This window comes from Hipposideros armiger, unplaced genomic scaffold, assembly GCF_001890085.2.
Source record: "Hipposideros armiger isolate ML-2016 unplaced genomic scaffold, ASM189008v1 scaffold_383, whole genome shotgun sequence".
Classification (NCBI taxonomy): Eukaryota; Metazoa; Chordata; class Mammalia; order Chiroptera; family Hipposideridae; genus Hipposideros; species Hipposideros armiger.
Genome location: NW_017731733.1, coordinates 1,252,631 through 1,268,454, shown reverse-complemented (window position 1 = coordinate 1,268,454; position 15,824 = coordinate 1,252,631). Strand labels below are relative to the sequence as shown.

At 43.6% G+C, this 15,824-nt stretch overlaps 1 protein-coding gene across 1 annotated transcript; it reads left to right on the top strand.

The window, feature by feature from the left end:
- Positions 1-5,145: 5,145 nt before the first annotated feature.
- VIM (vimentin) lies at positions 5,146-12,739 on the top strand. Its single transcript, XM_019662940.1, has 9 exons — positions 5,146-5,871; positions 6,532-6,592; positions 8,965-9,060; positions 9,148-9,309; positions 9,829-9,954; positions 10,296-10,516; positions 10,987-11,030; positions 11,424-11,512; positions 12,374-12,739. Exons 1-9 carry the CDS (start codon positions 5,309-5,311, stop codon positions 12,413-12,415), a joined length of 1,404 nt encoding a protein of 467 aa, XP_019518485.1. The 5' UTR covers positions 5,146-5,308; the 3' UTR covers positions 12,416-12,739.
- The last annotated feature ends 3,085 nt before the right edge of the window (positions 12,740-15,824 follow it).

Below are 15,824 nucleotides of genomic sequence, written 5' to 3'. Positions count from 1 at the left end.
CACAGGACATTTCATTCACTGAAATGTCTGTCTGGCGGGGAACAGTGGAAGTAAGGATGGATGTGCATACTTAGCATGGCTTTCAAAGGCCACAGTTGAGCTATGCGCCTAAGCTCCTCTGCAGCAAAATGTCTAGTTCATTCATCATCTTTATTACAAATTGTAACTACTTTGTTTGTTCCTTTACTTGAGTATTGTCTCTCTGTATCACAAATACACACATGTGGACTCAACTTTTCATTCCAAGAATGCATGCATTAAACCTGCCTTGCAGACTTTCCCCGCTGTCTAGCAGAGTACTTGGAGCATGGTCAATATTCAATAAACACGTTTTGACTATGTGAATGAAATGTGTGCGTCATAATAACTTGTAAAGATCAAATGCAGTCCCATGCAAAGTGACTGGTACAATGCATGAACACAATAGGCACTAGTAAATATTCCCTCCCTCCCTTCCTCCCTCCCTTCCTCTAAGAACTACTCATGCATTAATTCATACATTCAATAAATGTGCCAGGCTTCGCTCCAGGATTGGAGATAGGATAGTGAACAACAGAGGGGGAAAAAAAACAAATCCCTGCCCTCATGGAGCTTACATTCTAATGAGAGAAAGACTGGTTCATTTTGGAATTTCAGGGAGTTTTATGAAGGCAGTTATCAATAAAATGGGGTTGTGACTTGAAGACAGACACATCGGTGGGGGTAAGAAGAGCTTGGAGGAGGGAAGCCAACAGCAATATTGCGGGAATGAAGTATAACATGGCTTGGATGAGTGACGGCAACACCACAGAGGAGTGGATCCAGGAACCAATGGGACAGGACACCCACCGGATTTGTGTGATCCCAGAGTGAGGAAGTTGCAATAATGCAAGTTTCCAATCTTGTTAGTTTGCTGTGCTGCCCTGAATAGACAGGGAAGTTAGGAGGGGAAGCTGCTGTGGTTGGTGGGTTTTAAGGTGTGGGATAAGCCACGTCTAATTTTGGATATGATGCCTCTGAAGGTTAGGGAAGGGAATCTAGGTGAAAATGTTTAATGCTGAGAGAAAGGATTTAGAGTGCAGGTTGAAAACCAAACTCCCTTCTTATCTATTATGAATCACAGTGATGCCATCTGAATAACATAAAACATGATATTCTAAGGCTCTGCTGAACTCCTCTAGGAATCTGCTCCTGCACGACATAATCTGATAATTATCCTGTCGTTTCAGTTGCTGGAACACAGGAGGGCCCTAAATAATGTTTGTGAGTTGAACTGGTTGACAGTAAGCCAAACATCAGGGCAAAGAGAAAAGAAAAAATGCATTTGGAGTCAGAAAGACCTCAATTCAAACTCTTGCTCCCTTCCTCTCTCCCCTACTCATTAGAAGACCATGAGCAAGTTGCTAGCCTGCATCTTAGATGCTGTGAGATCAAATCTGTCTCGCAGGATGCTGTGAGGGCATTAAATTAAATGAAATGTGCGCAAAGTCCCTGTCATCCAGTAGGCACAGAAAATAAAGCACTTATCATAGTATTGTTATCTTTGCTACCATGCCTTGTAGGTTTGCCATGCTTTTCACCATCTCACTTAATCCACCTGCTCATTTCTAACATTCCATCCAGGCGATCCTGCTAGAAGCTGTCCTCTTGGCATGGCCACCTGCCCGCCAGCGCTCCTAAAGCTCCCACAGGCGACTAAAGCTCTTCTCCGCATGGCTGGCTGGCCCGTCAGTTCCAATCATCCAATTCAACTGACATCACCACAGCTTGCAAATTCCAAAATCACCGTCAGGACCTTAGATTTGGTAATGTTTACGCCTGGTCTACAAATTGCACCACTGTGCCCTTATTTGTACGCAACTTGCATCATGCAGTGTTTGAAGCAGCTTCGCAGTCCAGCACTTAAAAATACTCTGATAGGTTTTCACAGCCATCAAAAAGTAAATACAAAAACTGAGAAAGCTATGTCTATCTCTAGTTTGCTTCCAAAAGTAAGCAGGACTAGTCAATCATATTCAAGGAGGTTACTTCACACATACTGATTTCCCTCTGTGATGACTAGCACCCACTAGTTGAGGCATTGTGCTAGATAGACATTGTGTAATTTACTTCCCAATGCATTTAATTCTTTACAGTCTCATGCATTCTCCATAAATGAGTACAAGTGGGTTTTGTAACCTTAACTTTTCTACACTCTACAGTCCACCCGAAGCTATGGCAATTTCTAATAGGAAGCACACACCAGAGACTGTGTGTGTGTGTGTGTGTGTGTATACACACGCGCACACTCGCAGTATGGCCAGTGCAATGAACTGAATGTTTGTACTCCACCCCAAAATTCCTATGTGAGAACCCTAATCTCCAAAGTGATGGTATTTGGAGGTGGGGCCTTTGGGAGGTCATTAGGTTGATATGAGGAGTTGAGAGTGGAGCCCCATGATGGGATTAGTGTCTATAAGAAAAGGGAGACATCAGAGTTTGCTTTCCCCCCAACCCCCTCCACCCCACGTGAGGTGGGGCTGCAAGAAGGCGGCTGTCCGCAAACCAGGAAGCAGGTCCTCATCAGACACCAACTCTGTCGGCACCTTGATCTTGCACTTCCTGCCTCCAGAGCTGTTAGAAATAAATGTCTGTTTTGTAAGCTACCCAGTTTGTGGTCTTTTGTTATAGCAGCCTGCGCTACAACAGCAAGGGAACGTATCGCAGTTCTGAGAAAACAGACTGGAGAAGGGGTACCCCTGAGGTGATGAGGGGGGCCACAGTCCATCCCAGAGGAAGTCCCCACAGCCCTGAGGAATGTGCTGTGGTCACCAGCAGGGCACCCTGCCACGCCACACGAGAGCCTACCCTTCATTTTCCATGGTGACTCAGTCAACAAGCGTCCCCTGAGAGCACCACTGCATTGCCCTGGGCTCAGCATGTTAGGTGGGAGGAAGGTCTGCCCTCTTTCTTCCCATATTGAGATGGCTTTTTCTCATCCTAAGGGTTCCAGGCAAACTCACAATGGTGACATTTCCCGAGCGGTGGCTTGAATAAAGGGCTCTCTCAGAGAGCAAGATGGTAACGTGGAGAATAAGCTGGTGTGCCAGGGCACTGAGCCCCAGGAATGCTCCTTGGGAGGGACTCACAGCCTCCCAGTGTCTGCGAGAAGAAAGCAAACCCACAGTAGGGGAGCTGTGCAGCAAGGGGTCCTGCAGCTCAACCCTGGCAGTGCCCTTGGGTCGAAATTAACTGAAAAGAGGCAAACAAAATATTGCCTAAAAGAGGCTTATACAAAGAAGCTACAATAGAATACAACCTTCATTTGGTTCTAAACTATTTTTCTTAAATGCTAGGTAACCTCCAGTACCCCTTTGCAAAAAAAAGGAAAAAGAAACAGATGGACGGATTTTATTTATTCCCCTTTCCCCCCAATCTATTCACTATAGAATCAAGATGCTTTTGTTTTCACAGAGGTTTTGGAGTTAATCCTTTCAGGGCTCCCTAAATCTTCTAAATACTCAAAAACAAACAATCAAATCAAACCCTGTGATTTTTAAATTGCTACTGCATTCACAAAAAGACCAGCTTGCTTTTCCTCTCTTCATCTCCCTTTAGAGGTAACCATTCTGTTCAGCATGTTACTAATATTGCAACAATAGCCCTTGAGTGATTTACCTAGAGAGGTTTTGGTCGTGGACTCTGAACACTCCCTTGGTGCCCTGGACTAAAAGCTTTTTTGTTCCGTAGACAGTTTTCTCTGCACAAATTCTTCTGGAAAACAGGCCAAGAAGAACCTGTGACATTTCCCAGAGAAGTCACCAGAATCCTGCAGTGTGCACTGCTGCTAAATGAACACATAAATTGATCTCCCCCAAACATTATGACATTTGAGTTATATAATTGCTTTTCATTAATCAAATTAGAGTTTGAAAGCAACACCTAATTAATTCCATAATTGGCGTAGATTATACCTTTAATGAAACTTCCACTGTAGCACAAAAACCAGTGACCACTAAATTTGATTTTGAAACTACAAACGCCTGTTTCCTCTTTCACCCAGAAGCTTCAGATCTTGTTGAAAGTTGGGTGTGGTTTCATGGGGGGTGTAGGGGAGGCTGAGAAGAGACCCAAGGGAAGGGCGGGAGGAAACTTGGCAAGAAAAACCCCGTTTTGGGCGACTCTCCAGGGTCTGCATGAGTTTCTTGCTAAGAAGTCCGCACGTTGGAGCCACATCAGGCTTTGGCAAGTTCTTTAGAACTCCGGAGCATTCTAGTCTCCCCTACCCGGGAACCACCACAAGAAAGCAGAGGCCCTCCTCGAAGTTGGGTAAAACTTGGAAGAAAACAGGGAGCGCGGGGCCCGGGTAGACCTGAGTCCATCCAGCCTAACGGTTCCCAGGAACCGCTAGGAGCCTTCAACCTCGGCGGACAGAGGGCACGGTGACTCACTGCCAGTGACTAACGACCCCACCCCACTTCCCCGGGCTTTCCTCCGTCGCCGCCTCGCAGCTCTCGCGGTCCAAAGCCGGACCAAGCCCGTTAGGTCTCCGAACAGGAACCCTAAGGCAAAAGGGTGAAAAGAGATGCAGGACAGAGCAGACCCGCTTTCGAAGCCCAATGAGCAAGGCTGTGCGGGGGCCGAGCCCTGCGTCCTGGGTTGTGTGCCCCCCACCTCGCGCTCCAATCTCAGGCGCTCTTTGTTTCTTTCTCCACGCCTTCCAATTTACTGGATCCCATACTCCCCCCTCTTCCTGCTCCTCTATTCATGGATCTCCCCACCTCTCCCCACCCACCCGCTCCCCGCCGACCGCAATCCTGCAGCCATGCGCCCCTCCCACTCACGCGCCTCCTCCCACGCCTCTTTGGCGACGTCCCCCAAACCCCTTTGATCCAGTCTTGGGTGCGTTCCCCCACCAATGCGCGACCCCCCCGTCTTTTGCAGAATGCAGGGGTGAGCAGAGCTCAGGCCATCATCAGGAAAGCCCCCGAAAGTCCCAGCCCAGCCAAGAAATAACGGACCGTGCCCAGTCCCGAGAGCCGAGGAGCAAGGAGGAGGAAGGCTCCAGGGTGCCCCCGCCCCAACCCCCTCCCACCCTTCCCGCTACTCGCCGGGTCCCCATTGGCTGCTGCGCTCCGCCGATGGCGGTGGGAGGGGACCCTCTTTCTTAACATTATAAAAACTGCGCCCTCGGCGGGGTCCAGTCCTCTGCCACTCTCGCTCCGGGGTCTCCGCGCCAGAGACGCAGCAGCGCTCCCACGCTCACATCCACCGCGCCCTCGCTCGCCTCTCCGCCCCGAGCCAGTCTGCGCCACCGCAGCCGCCCAGCCCACTGCCACCCTCTGCAGCCATGTCCACCAGGTCCGTGTCCTCGTCCTCCTACCGCAGAATGTTCGGCGGCCCCGGCACCGCCAGCCGGCCGAGCTCCACCAGGAGCTACGTAACCACATCCAGCCGCAGCTACAGCCTGGGCAGCGCTCTGCGCCCCAGCACCAGCCGCAGCGTGTACGCCTCGGCCCCCGGAGGTATGTACGCGACGCGCTCCTCTGCGGTCCGCCTGCGGAGCGGTGTCCCGGGTTTGCGGCTGCTGCAGGACTCGGTGGACTTCTCGCTGGCCGACGCCATCAACACCGAGTTCAAGAACACCCGCACCAATGAGAAGGTGGAGTTGCAGGAGCTGAATGACCGTTTCGCCAACTACATCGACAAGGTGCGCTTCCTGGAGCAGCAGAACAAGATCCTGCTGGCCGAGCTTGAGCAGCTCAAGGGCCAGGGCAAGTCGCGACTGGGGGACTTGTACGAGGAGGAGATGCGGGAGTTGCGCCGGCAGGTGGACCAGCTCACCAACGACAAGGCCCGCGTTGAGGTGGAGCGCGACAACCTGGCGGAGGACATCATGCGGCTTCGGGAGAGGTAAGGCAACGCCCACAAGGGGCTGTGGGGAGGGAGTGCCTCGGGGCCTCCCCGTGTGAGAAGTTGCCACGCCCTTGGGGATGTGGCTTCGGTGGTGACCGCCAGGGGTGGGGGGATGCGGGGATGTGGCTGCGATGGCGCAGCCCCGCCCGGAACCCAGGCTTCGCAGTTAGCAGTTCCCTCTACACCCACTCCTTGCCTAAGAACGCGCGTTTCAGGTTGCATATTTCTTGAAAGTACCAATTGGTAGAAGGCCCTTGCAAATGTTGAGCGCGGTTTCTCCAAACTCTTAGAAAGTTTCCTGGCCCCTTCTTCTGGCGGACTGCCAGCCCTGGGGAGGAGGGAGGAGGAAAGGATAGACGGTGCGGGAAGCTAGACAAAGGGGCTGCCGAGGCTACTCGGGGGCGGGGTGAGGGGCGGGGTGGCGGCGTTCGCCTTGCAGGTCTGTGCTGCGACCGTGATTGCTTTTCCATGCTACGGCCCAACAAGTCCCGCTAAAACTTGCCAAGGGTGACAGTTCTGAAAGCTTCAGTCGCTCCGTGTCCACGGAGGTGGCGCAGCAACTTTTGTCACGTGGAGCAGCGACTTGGTGGTTGGGTGTGGTCGCCCCACCCCTGTTGATTTCCCAGTTCCGCTTTGGTTAATGTGTAACTGTTTCAGATTGCAGGAGGAGATGCTTCAGAGAGAGGAAGCCGAGGGCACCCTGCAAACTTTCAGACAGGTTTGTAGATCCTCTTCCCATTTGCAGCCATCGGACCTCATCCAACCAACCCAGGGCCACTGGCAATTCTAAAAGTTTCTTACCCCAAGCCTAAGAGTGCAAAACTTCACGTCTGTGCGCAAAGCCCCCTAGTGGCAGAAAAACCCCAGATTTGGAGTTTCCCAGATAAAAAAAGAACAAACCCTTGGAATTGTTCCTAAGGACATAGTCTTTCCCTTTTTGCTTTGTTTCAAGATTTTTTTCCAAAGAAATATTTTTTCCGTTTATTTTTTTGCAACACATTGATAATCTGATTTACAACAGTTACAGTTTCAGTTAGATTTCAGTTTGCCAAGTCAAGTTGGCTAACTTTTTACAAGGCCACAAAAAGCGCAATTCTGCCCTGTAGTTAAAAACGTAAAACGTGTTGGAGGAGAAGAAAGGTAGCTTAACTGGAATTAAGCCAGCAAGTTTTTCTTCTTTGCAAATTCTATTGTGGCATTAAAATGAGATGGAAGTATCGCTATGCACAACTATTTTGTGGTCTAATACGGATGAAAAGAAGCCATCTGTCCTCTTGCTGAAAGGTATTAATGGTTTCTCTGGGCTTCACTATGGAATGTAGATACAGACATTCTGGCTAGTGTGATGGCTCTGGACAGAAATAATAGGCGTCTTTGTGTTCCCAGAGAAGCTTTGCAACAGGCTACATTCTTATTGAATATGTAATGATGTAAGCACAGTTCTAATTGGACACAAGTATTTGCTAACATCCGTTACCTAATATCTCGTCCAGACTTGTGAAGTGTGTGATGTGAAAAGTTCTTAAAGCTGCAGTCATGCCTCACATTTGGAAAGGTCCTTATACTTTTTAGCTTCTCTCCATAAATAAAGAATAACCCCAAGGCTAAAGAATGGAATTTTAATTAAAGGGGTTTTTGGGTTTTTTTGGTCCAAAGTTAGATGGACTTAAAGGATTTTTTAAACTTAAAGTTGGAATCCAAAAGCAGGAAGAGTTCCCAGCATAGCTGAATAACATTTTGAAACAGAAATACATTTGCCAAAATAATTTAAACACAGCAATGTGTGGTCATTTTAGTTACTGGGCATTTATATCATCATATTTGTAATGTTTTTCAGAGTAGTGAGTTAATATAAAACAATATTAGTATAAAAGATATATTTAGGGATTAAGTAACATTCCTCATATGCTCATCAATGAAGTAGAATGCCACATTGTACTTTTTAAAATAGAGGCTAGTTATTTCTTATTTCTTTTTTTTAGGGCTTAATAACAAGCAAACATGAATTTTTCCCAACTATGATTTTTTTTTAAATCATTACCCGTTCCTCAATCACTTTTCCATGAAGGTGATAGAAGTATCAACATTTTAAGACAATAAGGCTATGTATAAAACTGTATTCCAAAGGTAACTGCTTACAAGATCAGAGATATAAAAATCCTTATGATATTCCCTTGAGGGGAAATAAAATCTGAGTTGCAAAATTACACATTCTGATTTGGAATGTAGCAGTTGACAAAAATGGTGGGACCTCAGAAGGACAGCCAGAGTAGCAAGAATTCTACATACACAGGAGTTTCATTATATGCAAGAGCTTTGACCAGTCATTCTGAAACAAACTAAGTAACTGAATTGACACAGTGCTATGTGAAAAGGATGGGCACGCCCTGTAAGATAAGACGGGTTTGTTTCAGAAAGAAAAAAAAAATTCATCAGTGAAAATACAGTTCAGAGTTACATTTCTTTCCCTGATTTGCCTGACCTGTATCTTTGCCAGTGTCCATCGTGCACTGGAGGATCTAGCCTTGTAACTCGAATGCCAGATGACTCCGTATTTGCTTTGGATCCTAAGGATACGTTTCAAAAGATTTGAGTAGTGAGGGGAAAAAAGAGCTTTGGTACACACTGAAACTTTTGAATTGCAAATTTCTGTTCTACATGTACTCATGTATTTATGAAGTTGTGACATCTGGTTAACTCCTATCATTGCATTATTCCATGATGTTACAAAAAAAATCTTTAAAATGCTGTGGCATTCATTTTCTTAATTAAAAATACATTCACTGGTGTAATGTGGATCCAGGAATAATTTATTGAATGCAGTTTACCATGTTGGCATACATTTATTTATTTTTGAATTGTCTGTTAGCCACCTTGAGTGCACCACAAATTCAAATTTATTAATGAAGAGAAGAAAGCTTAGTATATTAAGCACTCTGATTTATAAACTTATTCAAAGGTTATAAAGTTTGTCAGCATCCTTTTTATACTAAATACAGTGAGCTCATATGGTTAATTTGAAATGAAAAAATGAGAGAAGCCATTGACTTCAGCATCTTCAATGTCCTGGCCTTTCTCTTTTCAAAACAGGACGTGGACAATGCTTCTTTGGCACGCCTTGACCTTGAGCGTAAAGTGGAATCCTTGCAAGAAGAGATTGCATTTTTGAAGAAACTGCACGAGGAGGTAAGTGGAGTCGCTTTTCATGAATGAACGTGGGTGAAGCTGCTCCCATACTTGGCATGGCTGACCTTCTGTCTGTTCTTTCTTCAGGAAATTGCGGAGCTGCAGGCTCAGATTCAGGAGCAGCATGTCCAAATCGATGTGGACGTTTCTAAGCCTGACCTCACAGCTGCCCTGCGCGATGTACGTCAGCAGTACGAAAGCGTGGCTGCCAAGAATCTTCAGGAGGCTGAGGAATGGTACAAGTCCAAGGTATGAAACAAGTCAATGTGGCTAGAACACAAGAGAAGCATTTTGTTCTGCAAATTTTGGACCTGCCTGTGATTCCTAAATACCCTTTAGCTACTACAGTCAGAAAGATGGCTTTAACGTCAAGTTGCATTTGTTGCTACAGCCTCCCGCTACTCACACTTCCCAGCCTCCATAATAGCAGACTGCCTTCCCATTAGCATTCATTGATACTACTTCAGTGTAAACCCCTGCACTATGACCTTGAAGTCTACCCTTTCCAAATAAGAGTAACAAAGTGAATTTCTACTTGAACGTAACATCAGCATCCCACTGCTCTTTCTCTGGTTCTCAAAACAGGAATTTAGACATAGTTTGGCCAACATGGAGATTTGAACTTAAAAAACAAACTTTGGCTTGCATCATGCCTCATTTACCTGTTTGTTTGCGATCTGTAAGCTTTCTCATTTGCCAGGGTAAGGTAGAATCTCGGATAGAACCAAGTCGCTTGGGTGAGCTACATTTCTCATTTCTTTCTGACAGTTTGCCGACCTGTCCGAGGCTGCTAACCGGAACAATGACGCCCTGCGCCAGGCGAAGCAGGAGTCAAATGAGTACCGGAGACAGGTGCAGTCCCTCACCTGTGAAGTGGATGCTCTTAAAGGAACTGTGAGTATCACACCACATTAAAAAAGGGACAGTAACCCACTTAGATCCATTCAGTTGATCAAGCTCATGGTGATGTCTAAACAAAACTTCAGTTGAAGAAAAATATGTCAAAAGAAAATGAGTTAAGACAGATCCAAAGCGTACTTGAGAACTGAAGGTTTTAGCTTACACAGATTATTGCTTCCAATAAGAAAGGACTTGGTACTTGTACTCTCCAGCTAAAATTGGAGTGTTCACCTTTGGCCACGTATGGAAATGGTTGTAAATGTTCTGTAAAGGGTTCTGGGAACAGCTGGGTTTTTCTGGCAATGAACATTGGAAGCCTTTCTCTCCCCCTGCAGAACGAGTCCCTGGAACGCCAGATGCGGGAAATGGAAGAGAACTTTGCCGTTGAAGCTGCTAACTACCAAGACACTATTGGCCGCCTGCAGGACGAGATTCAGAACATGAAGGAAGAAATGGCTCGTCACCTTCGTGAATACCAAGACCTGCTGAATGTCAAGATGGCTCTTGACATTGAGATTGCCACCTATAGGAAGCTGCTGGAAGGCGAGGAGAGCAGGTATGGCACAAGGACTTGTGTGTGTGAATTAACAGCTGCCATTAGCTACGTAGTGTGCCACTTGCTTTACGTACATTATTTTATTTCATCTTTAGAACATTTCTCCAAGATAGCTGCTTACCATTTTTTTATAAATAAGGAGCCTTAGGTTCAAAGAGATTGAGTAACTTGCCCTAGTTGGTTAATTAATAGCAGAGCTGGGATTTGAACGTATGATTCTGTGAAAGGCAAGGGTGATCTTCCCACTCTATGAGGTGTTTAGCTCATGCATCTGTGGAGAAAATACTTGGAGGAAAATACTTAAATGCACTAATAATGAGATCACTTCGGTAAACGCTTTTAAAGCAAAACCCTCACTTACGAATTACGAGACTACATTTTCTTATTTGATGAAAACAAGAAGTTATAAATGTGTTTCTTGTTGTCCGAGTTGTTTTCCAAAAATTTTACTTCTTCTTTATCTTTTCTAGGATTTCTCTGCCTCTGCCAACCTTTTCTTCCCTGAACCTGAGGGGTAAGCATCTGGTTGCTCTTTATGACCAATTTCAGCAGCTTATAAACCAGTCTGTTTATAAAGCACTCATTTTGAAATGATGCTTGAAAAATGCCATACAAGAGAAAAGTCTATAAAACATCCATAGTTTGCAAACCCAAGTTACTGTCTTACCTTCTATGCAAACTCCATTTTACTTCCTCCTGATGGATTATGCACTGCACCAGTCCATCTCATCCTGATGCAACAGTGGTGTCAGACCCTGAGTTTTAAAACAGGAAATAGTCTTTAGAATTATTTGGGGAGTAGTGCTTTAAACTGGGAACAAAAATCATACTTATTTGGCCAAAATAGTTATTGGTCTTTTCAAAATTTCATTTTTATGCATCTGGGGCCTTTGTTTTCTTTATTCAGAAACCAACCTGGTGGATTCACTCCCTCTCGTTGACACCCACTCAAAAAGGACACTTCTGATTAAGACGGTTGAAACTAGAGATGGACAGGTTGGTATCTTTCAATCCAAACTGGAGTTATCTCAGACAGGCATTGATATCCTTTTAAATCAATAAGTCTAGCTCAGATACAGCCAGCTAATTTGGGAGGTTTCAGTTTCAGTCGTGCCTGCTAGAAAGAGAATAGGCCTCTTCTTCCAGGGCTTCACGCAGCCAACTAAGTATTTGGCAACTAGATGTGAAGGTAAGATAGCAGTCTTCCTTCAGTCCAACAGTAGTGAGTTTTCTATGGTCCTTAATTGAAAATGGGAGTACAGCTTCCTTAAGTTACTTCCTACACTAGCTTTATGAACTGTTTCATTAGACTACCTCGATAATCAGGGATGTTTTGATCCTGGACATACAACCTTCCCTACTGACTGTCACCTAAACACTCATAGGCCCTGTTACATAGTACAAGGACATGCCATATGATCAAGTAGTTTCTCGTTACCTCTCTATGCCAGGAAAGAAATGACCGAAATTTATTGTAATCTTCATGTCATCTTCCCTTGCACACAAACTTAAATATACTTGCTGTAAATTTTAATGTCTTAATTGCTTTTAAACTTTTGCATAGAATGATTACAGCATCCTTCTTCATAAACACAGTTTTCCAAAAAGTTTTCTTTGTGTGTGTGTGTGTGATAACATTTCATCAGATACTTATTTAGCCTATAGGTAAAGTGCATTTTACATATTATCTGTTCCCCCAGCTGTAACCCTTGTCATGCAAAAGCAAAGTAACCTTCCGACTTTCCCACTTAATTACATATAATTAGTAGGATTTTTCTTTATCATTCTGAATGGGGTAATTTAATCTTTTTCATGTAGTATTAGGTTTGATTTGATTGTTTTTTTTGTTTTTAACAGATTATTAATGAAAGTTCTCAGCATCACGATGATTTGGAATGAAAATTGCACACACTCAATTCAGCAATATATTACCAGCAAGAATAAAAAAAGAAATCCATATCTTAAAGAAACAGCTTTCAAGTGCCTTTCTGCAGTTTTTCAGGAGCGCAAGATAGATTTGGAATAGGAATAAGCTCTAGTTCTTAAGAACCAACACTCTTAAACTAAAAGATTTAGACAAAAGTTTACAACATAATCTAGTTTACAGAGAAGACTTGTGCTAGGATACTCTTTAAAAAGTATTTTTGAATACCTTTAAAACTGCTTTTTTCCAACAAGTATCTGACCAATTTGTCTCTGCTTCAATAAATCTTTGGAAAACTCTTGGTGTCTGTCTTATTTGATAATATCTATACACTTCTCTAAATGTTATAAGGCTATGTGTTTTAGTTAAATATTTTTTGGTCTTATTGGTTAATTTGTCACAGAAAACAAGTTTAGGTTAACTTATAAATTAAACTTATTTGTGGTTGAGGTATGGTTCTTCATTTGATCATTTTAGGTAGACTTCACTTCTTTTCAATTAAGTTTTTTTTTTAATTTACAAATAAATGGTATATAATAACATGCAAAAGTGATAATAGGTCTTTCCATAAAATGAGTTCAGCTGGGTCCACATCTATGTGTAATTTCAGTTCTAGCAAATAGACTTCCTAAAATTAAAAATGCACTAAAATTATAACTTTTTTCGTCTGATTTATTTCACTTGGCATGCTATATCAGATGAAAAAAGATAAGAACCCTATGATTTTACTCGTGGGATCTAAAACAAAGCAACAAATGAATAAGCATGATAAAAACTCATAGACACAACAGTATGATGGTTACCGGAGGGAAAGCGGGGTAGGGGTAGGTTGAAGAGGGTAAAGGGGGTCAAATACATCGTGACAGATGAAGACTTGACTGGGTGGTGAACACGCAATGCAATATGCAGATGATGTACAGAACTGTACACTTGAAACCTACATAATTGTATTAACTAATGTCACCCCAATTAATTTTTAAAAATGAAAACTTTTTTTTGGTATATGCAGCATATGAGTAGCGCAAAATCCACCATGAGAGTTAAAAACATGGGACATTGGCCCATATATTCCATTAGCAAGATGCAGAGAATGGTGACACATTCTTCAAGTTTCAATATGAAACCAGCCAGCTTTTCTGTGTGTACACCTATATGTGTGATATCTAAATCTATATATCTACCTACCTATAGCTATAGATATTTTTAAAGACTTTTGTGTTTGGGGATAATGTTAGACACAAAAATCTTTACCTTTTCATCTGGGAGTCACATGGTGAAATGCTAACTGTAAGTGTAACATGCTTTTAAAACCTGGAACTATGAGAGTGAAGTGGTGTCATCATGAAAAGCTTCCAATTGAGCAGGCCCTAGGGCAGCAGTTCTCAACCTTTCACAGGGGTCGCCTAAGACCATTAGAAAACACATATTTTCGATGGTCTTAGGAACCGAGACACTGCTCCTCTATCCGTCTCCAGGCTCACATGCAGATACGCCCACATACGAGTACCCGGCGACCCCTGTGAAAGGGTCATTCGACCCCCAAAGGGGTCGCGGCCCACAGGTTGAGAACCACTGCCCTAGGGAGACAGTTACAGTGTAGATAAATAGAAGATGGAGGGTGGTACCAGGAAGCAATGAAGCTGTGATGTTGTCCAGACAATTGTGTGTTCTGGAGGGAAACTCTTTGGGTCAATTCCTGGACTTCTCAAAGTCCCAATTTCCTATGTAACTATTATCCCCTCTCCTCCAGGAATGATGTGGTCAGCATTTGTTATAATTTTTAGGTGTTTTCATCTCCTCTCCAGAGTTGCTGAGGGGACTGGTGAGAGAATTCATGCAAAGCCCGCCAAAATGCCAGACACTATGCTAAAGTAACTTCAACTGTAATGTTAGCTGTGAATTTCATCGTTTTTGTTACTGTGGGCACTGCATGGGTAAAGAAGGATTGGTTGAGGATGTGGGCGCTAACTAGAGTGACTTGCCATCCTAGTTTCCTTAGGGTTGTGCCTACTTATTAATTAATAGCGTCCCCTTTCAGGCTTACAAGTGTACTGGTGTGGACAATAGATTATATCTGGTCATCCTACTCTTAGGATAATCTTAGGATGTTCTTCCTGAGATTCGTTGGGTGTGCCTGCCCCACTACCCCTATTACCCCTATATCTGAACTGACACGTTAAATGGTGTAATCAACATTACCAGAGCAAACATCCAAGTCTTCGTGCCCTTAAGACACTTTCTTGATTTTTGGTTTTGTTTTCTTCAGCTAGTCTCACCACATTCCCCTCAGTCTGCTAACGCTATTTCCCCTGTCGTCTCTTTCATTTCCACCTACCTTTGGTTTACTAGGATCATCCAGGAAAGACACCAGTCCCATGTTGGTTTTCTTCAAGCATATGACCCTTTATTATTTAAAAAAAAAAATCAAAGTTGTAGCTTTTTTCAGGGAAAAAGGAACTAGGATGACAAATTCTGCCTGTATATTTTGAGATTAGTGGGGACCCCACCCTTAAAAATCCCTTACAGTTTCTAAAACCACCTCCTTGACATCAAAAAGATGAGCTGGCCTCCCTTATCTGTGACTGTCAGAAATTAGCCCTTAATGAAAAGCCTCATGGGAGCTCGCCTCATAAGAATTCAAATCTTTTTTTTTTCCAGTGTGTATTTTTTTTATTATTTTTTTTACATTTCTTTTTTTATTGTTAGTTTCAGGTGTACAGAACAATGCAAGTTATCCTTTTCATGCTTCGCACAGAAGCAACCCCCTCCCCCATCTACTGCCCTCCCACCCCTGATATCATGCTTATCTATTACAATTCCATTGACTCCATTCCCACACTCTACTCCACATCCCGTGACTATATGTATATATAATTATAGTTGACGTACATTATTATTCAACATCAGCTTCAGAAATACAGTGCGGTGGTCAGGCCTCTCTCTACACCGACTATGAAGTGGTCTCCCTAACAAGACATGAGTCCATCTGGCCCCCTAAAAAATATTTACAACATTATTGATTATATTCCCCAGACTGTCTTTTCTACCCCTGATAGGAATTCAAATCTATTTAAGTCTTCTTTATTTTTACCTTTAATTACACTGTTAGCAGTTTCCTTATCTTCCATTTTGAAAAACTAATAAAAAGAAACTATGTTCTCACCAAATATGGTGAGATTAATGCTTGGTTCTTTTATATATGACATGAATCCAAGATCAAAGGAGATTAAAAAAAAAAGTAGGGGACGAGGAGAAGGAAATGATGACATAAAGTGTTAAGTCTGAAAGAAAGTTACCTAGGGGACTGTGGAAATAATGTGAAAATTAAGTACTGTGGAGTTTTCTCACAGTGGCAATAGATGGAAGAGGAGAATGAGACAAGTG

What these genes read in the sequence shown, in the direction of transcription:
- VIM (XM_019662940.1), top strand. Translation starts at nt 5,309, where the DNA reads ATGTCCACCAGGTCCGTGTCCTCGTCCTCCTACCGCAGAATGTTCGGC. An exon ending in TGAAGAAACTGCACGAGGAG is followed by an intron (nt 9,061 to 9,147) that starts GTAAGTGGAGTC and finishes TTCTTTCTTCAG; the next exon opens with GAAATTGCGGAGCTGCAGGC. An exon ending in TTGAAACTAGAGATGGACAG is followed by an intron (nt 11,513 to 12,373) that starts GTTGGTATCTTT and finishes TGTTTTTAACAG; the next exon opens with ATTATTAATGAAAGTTCTCA.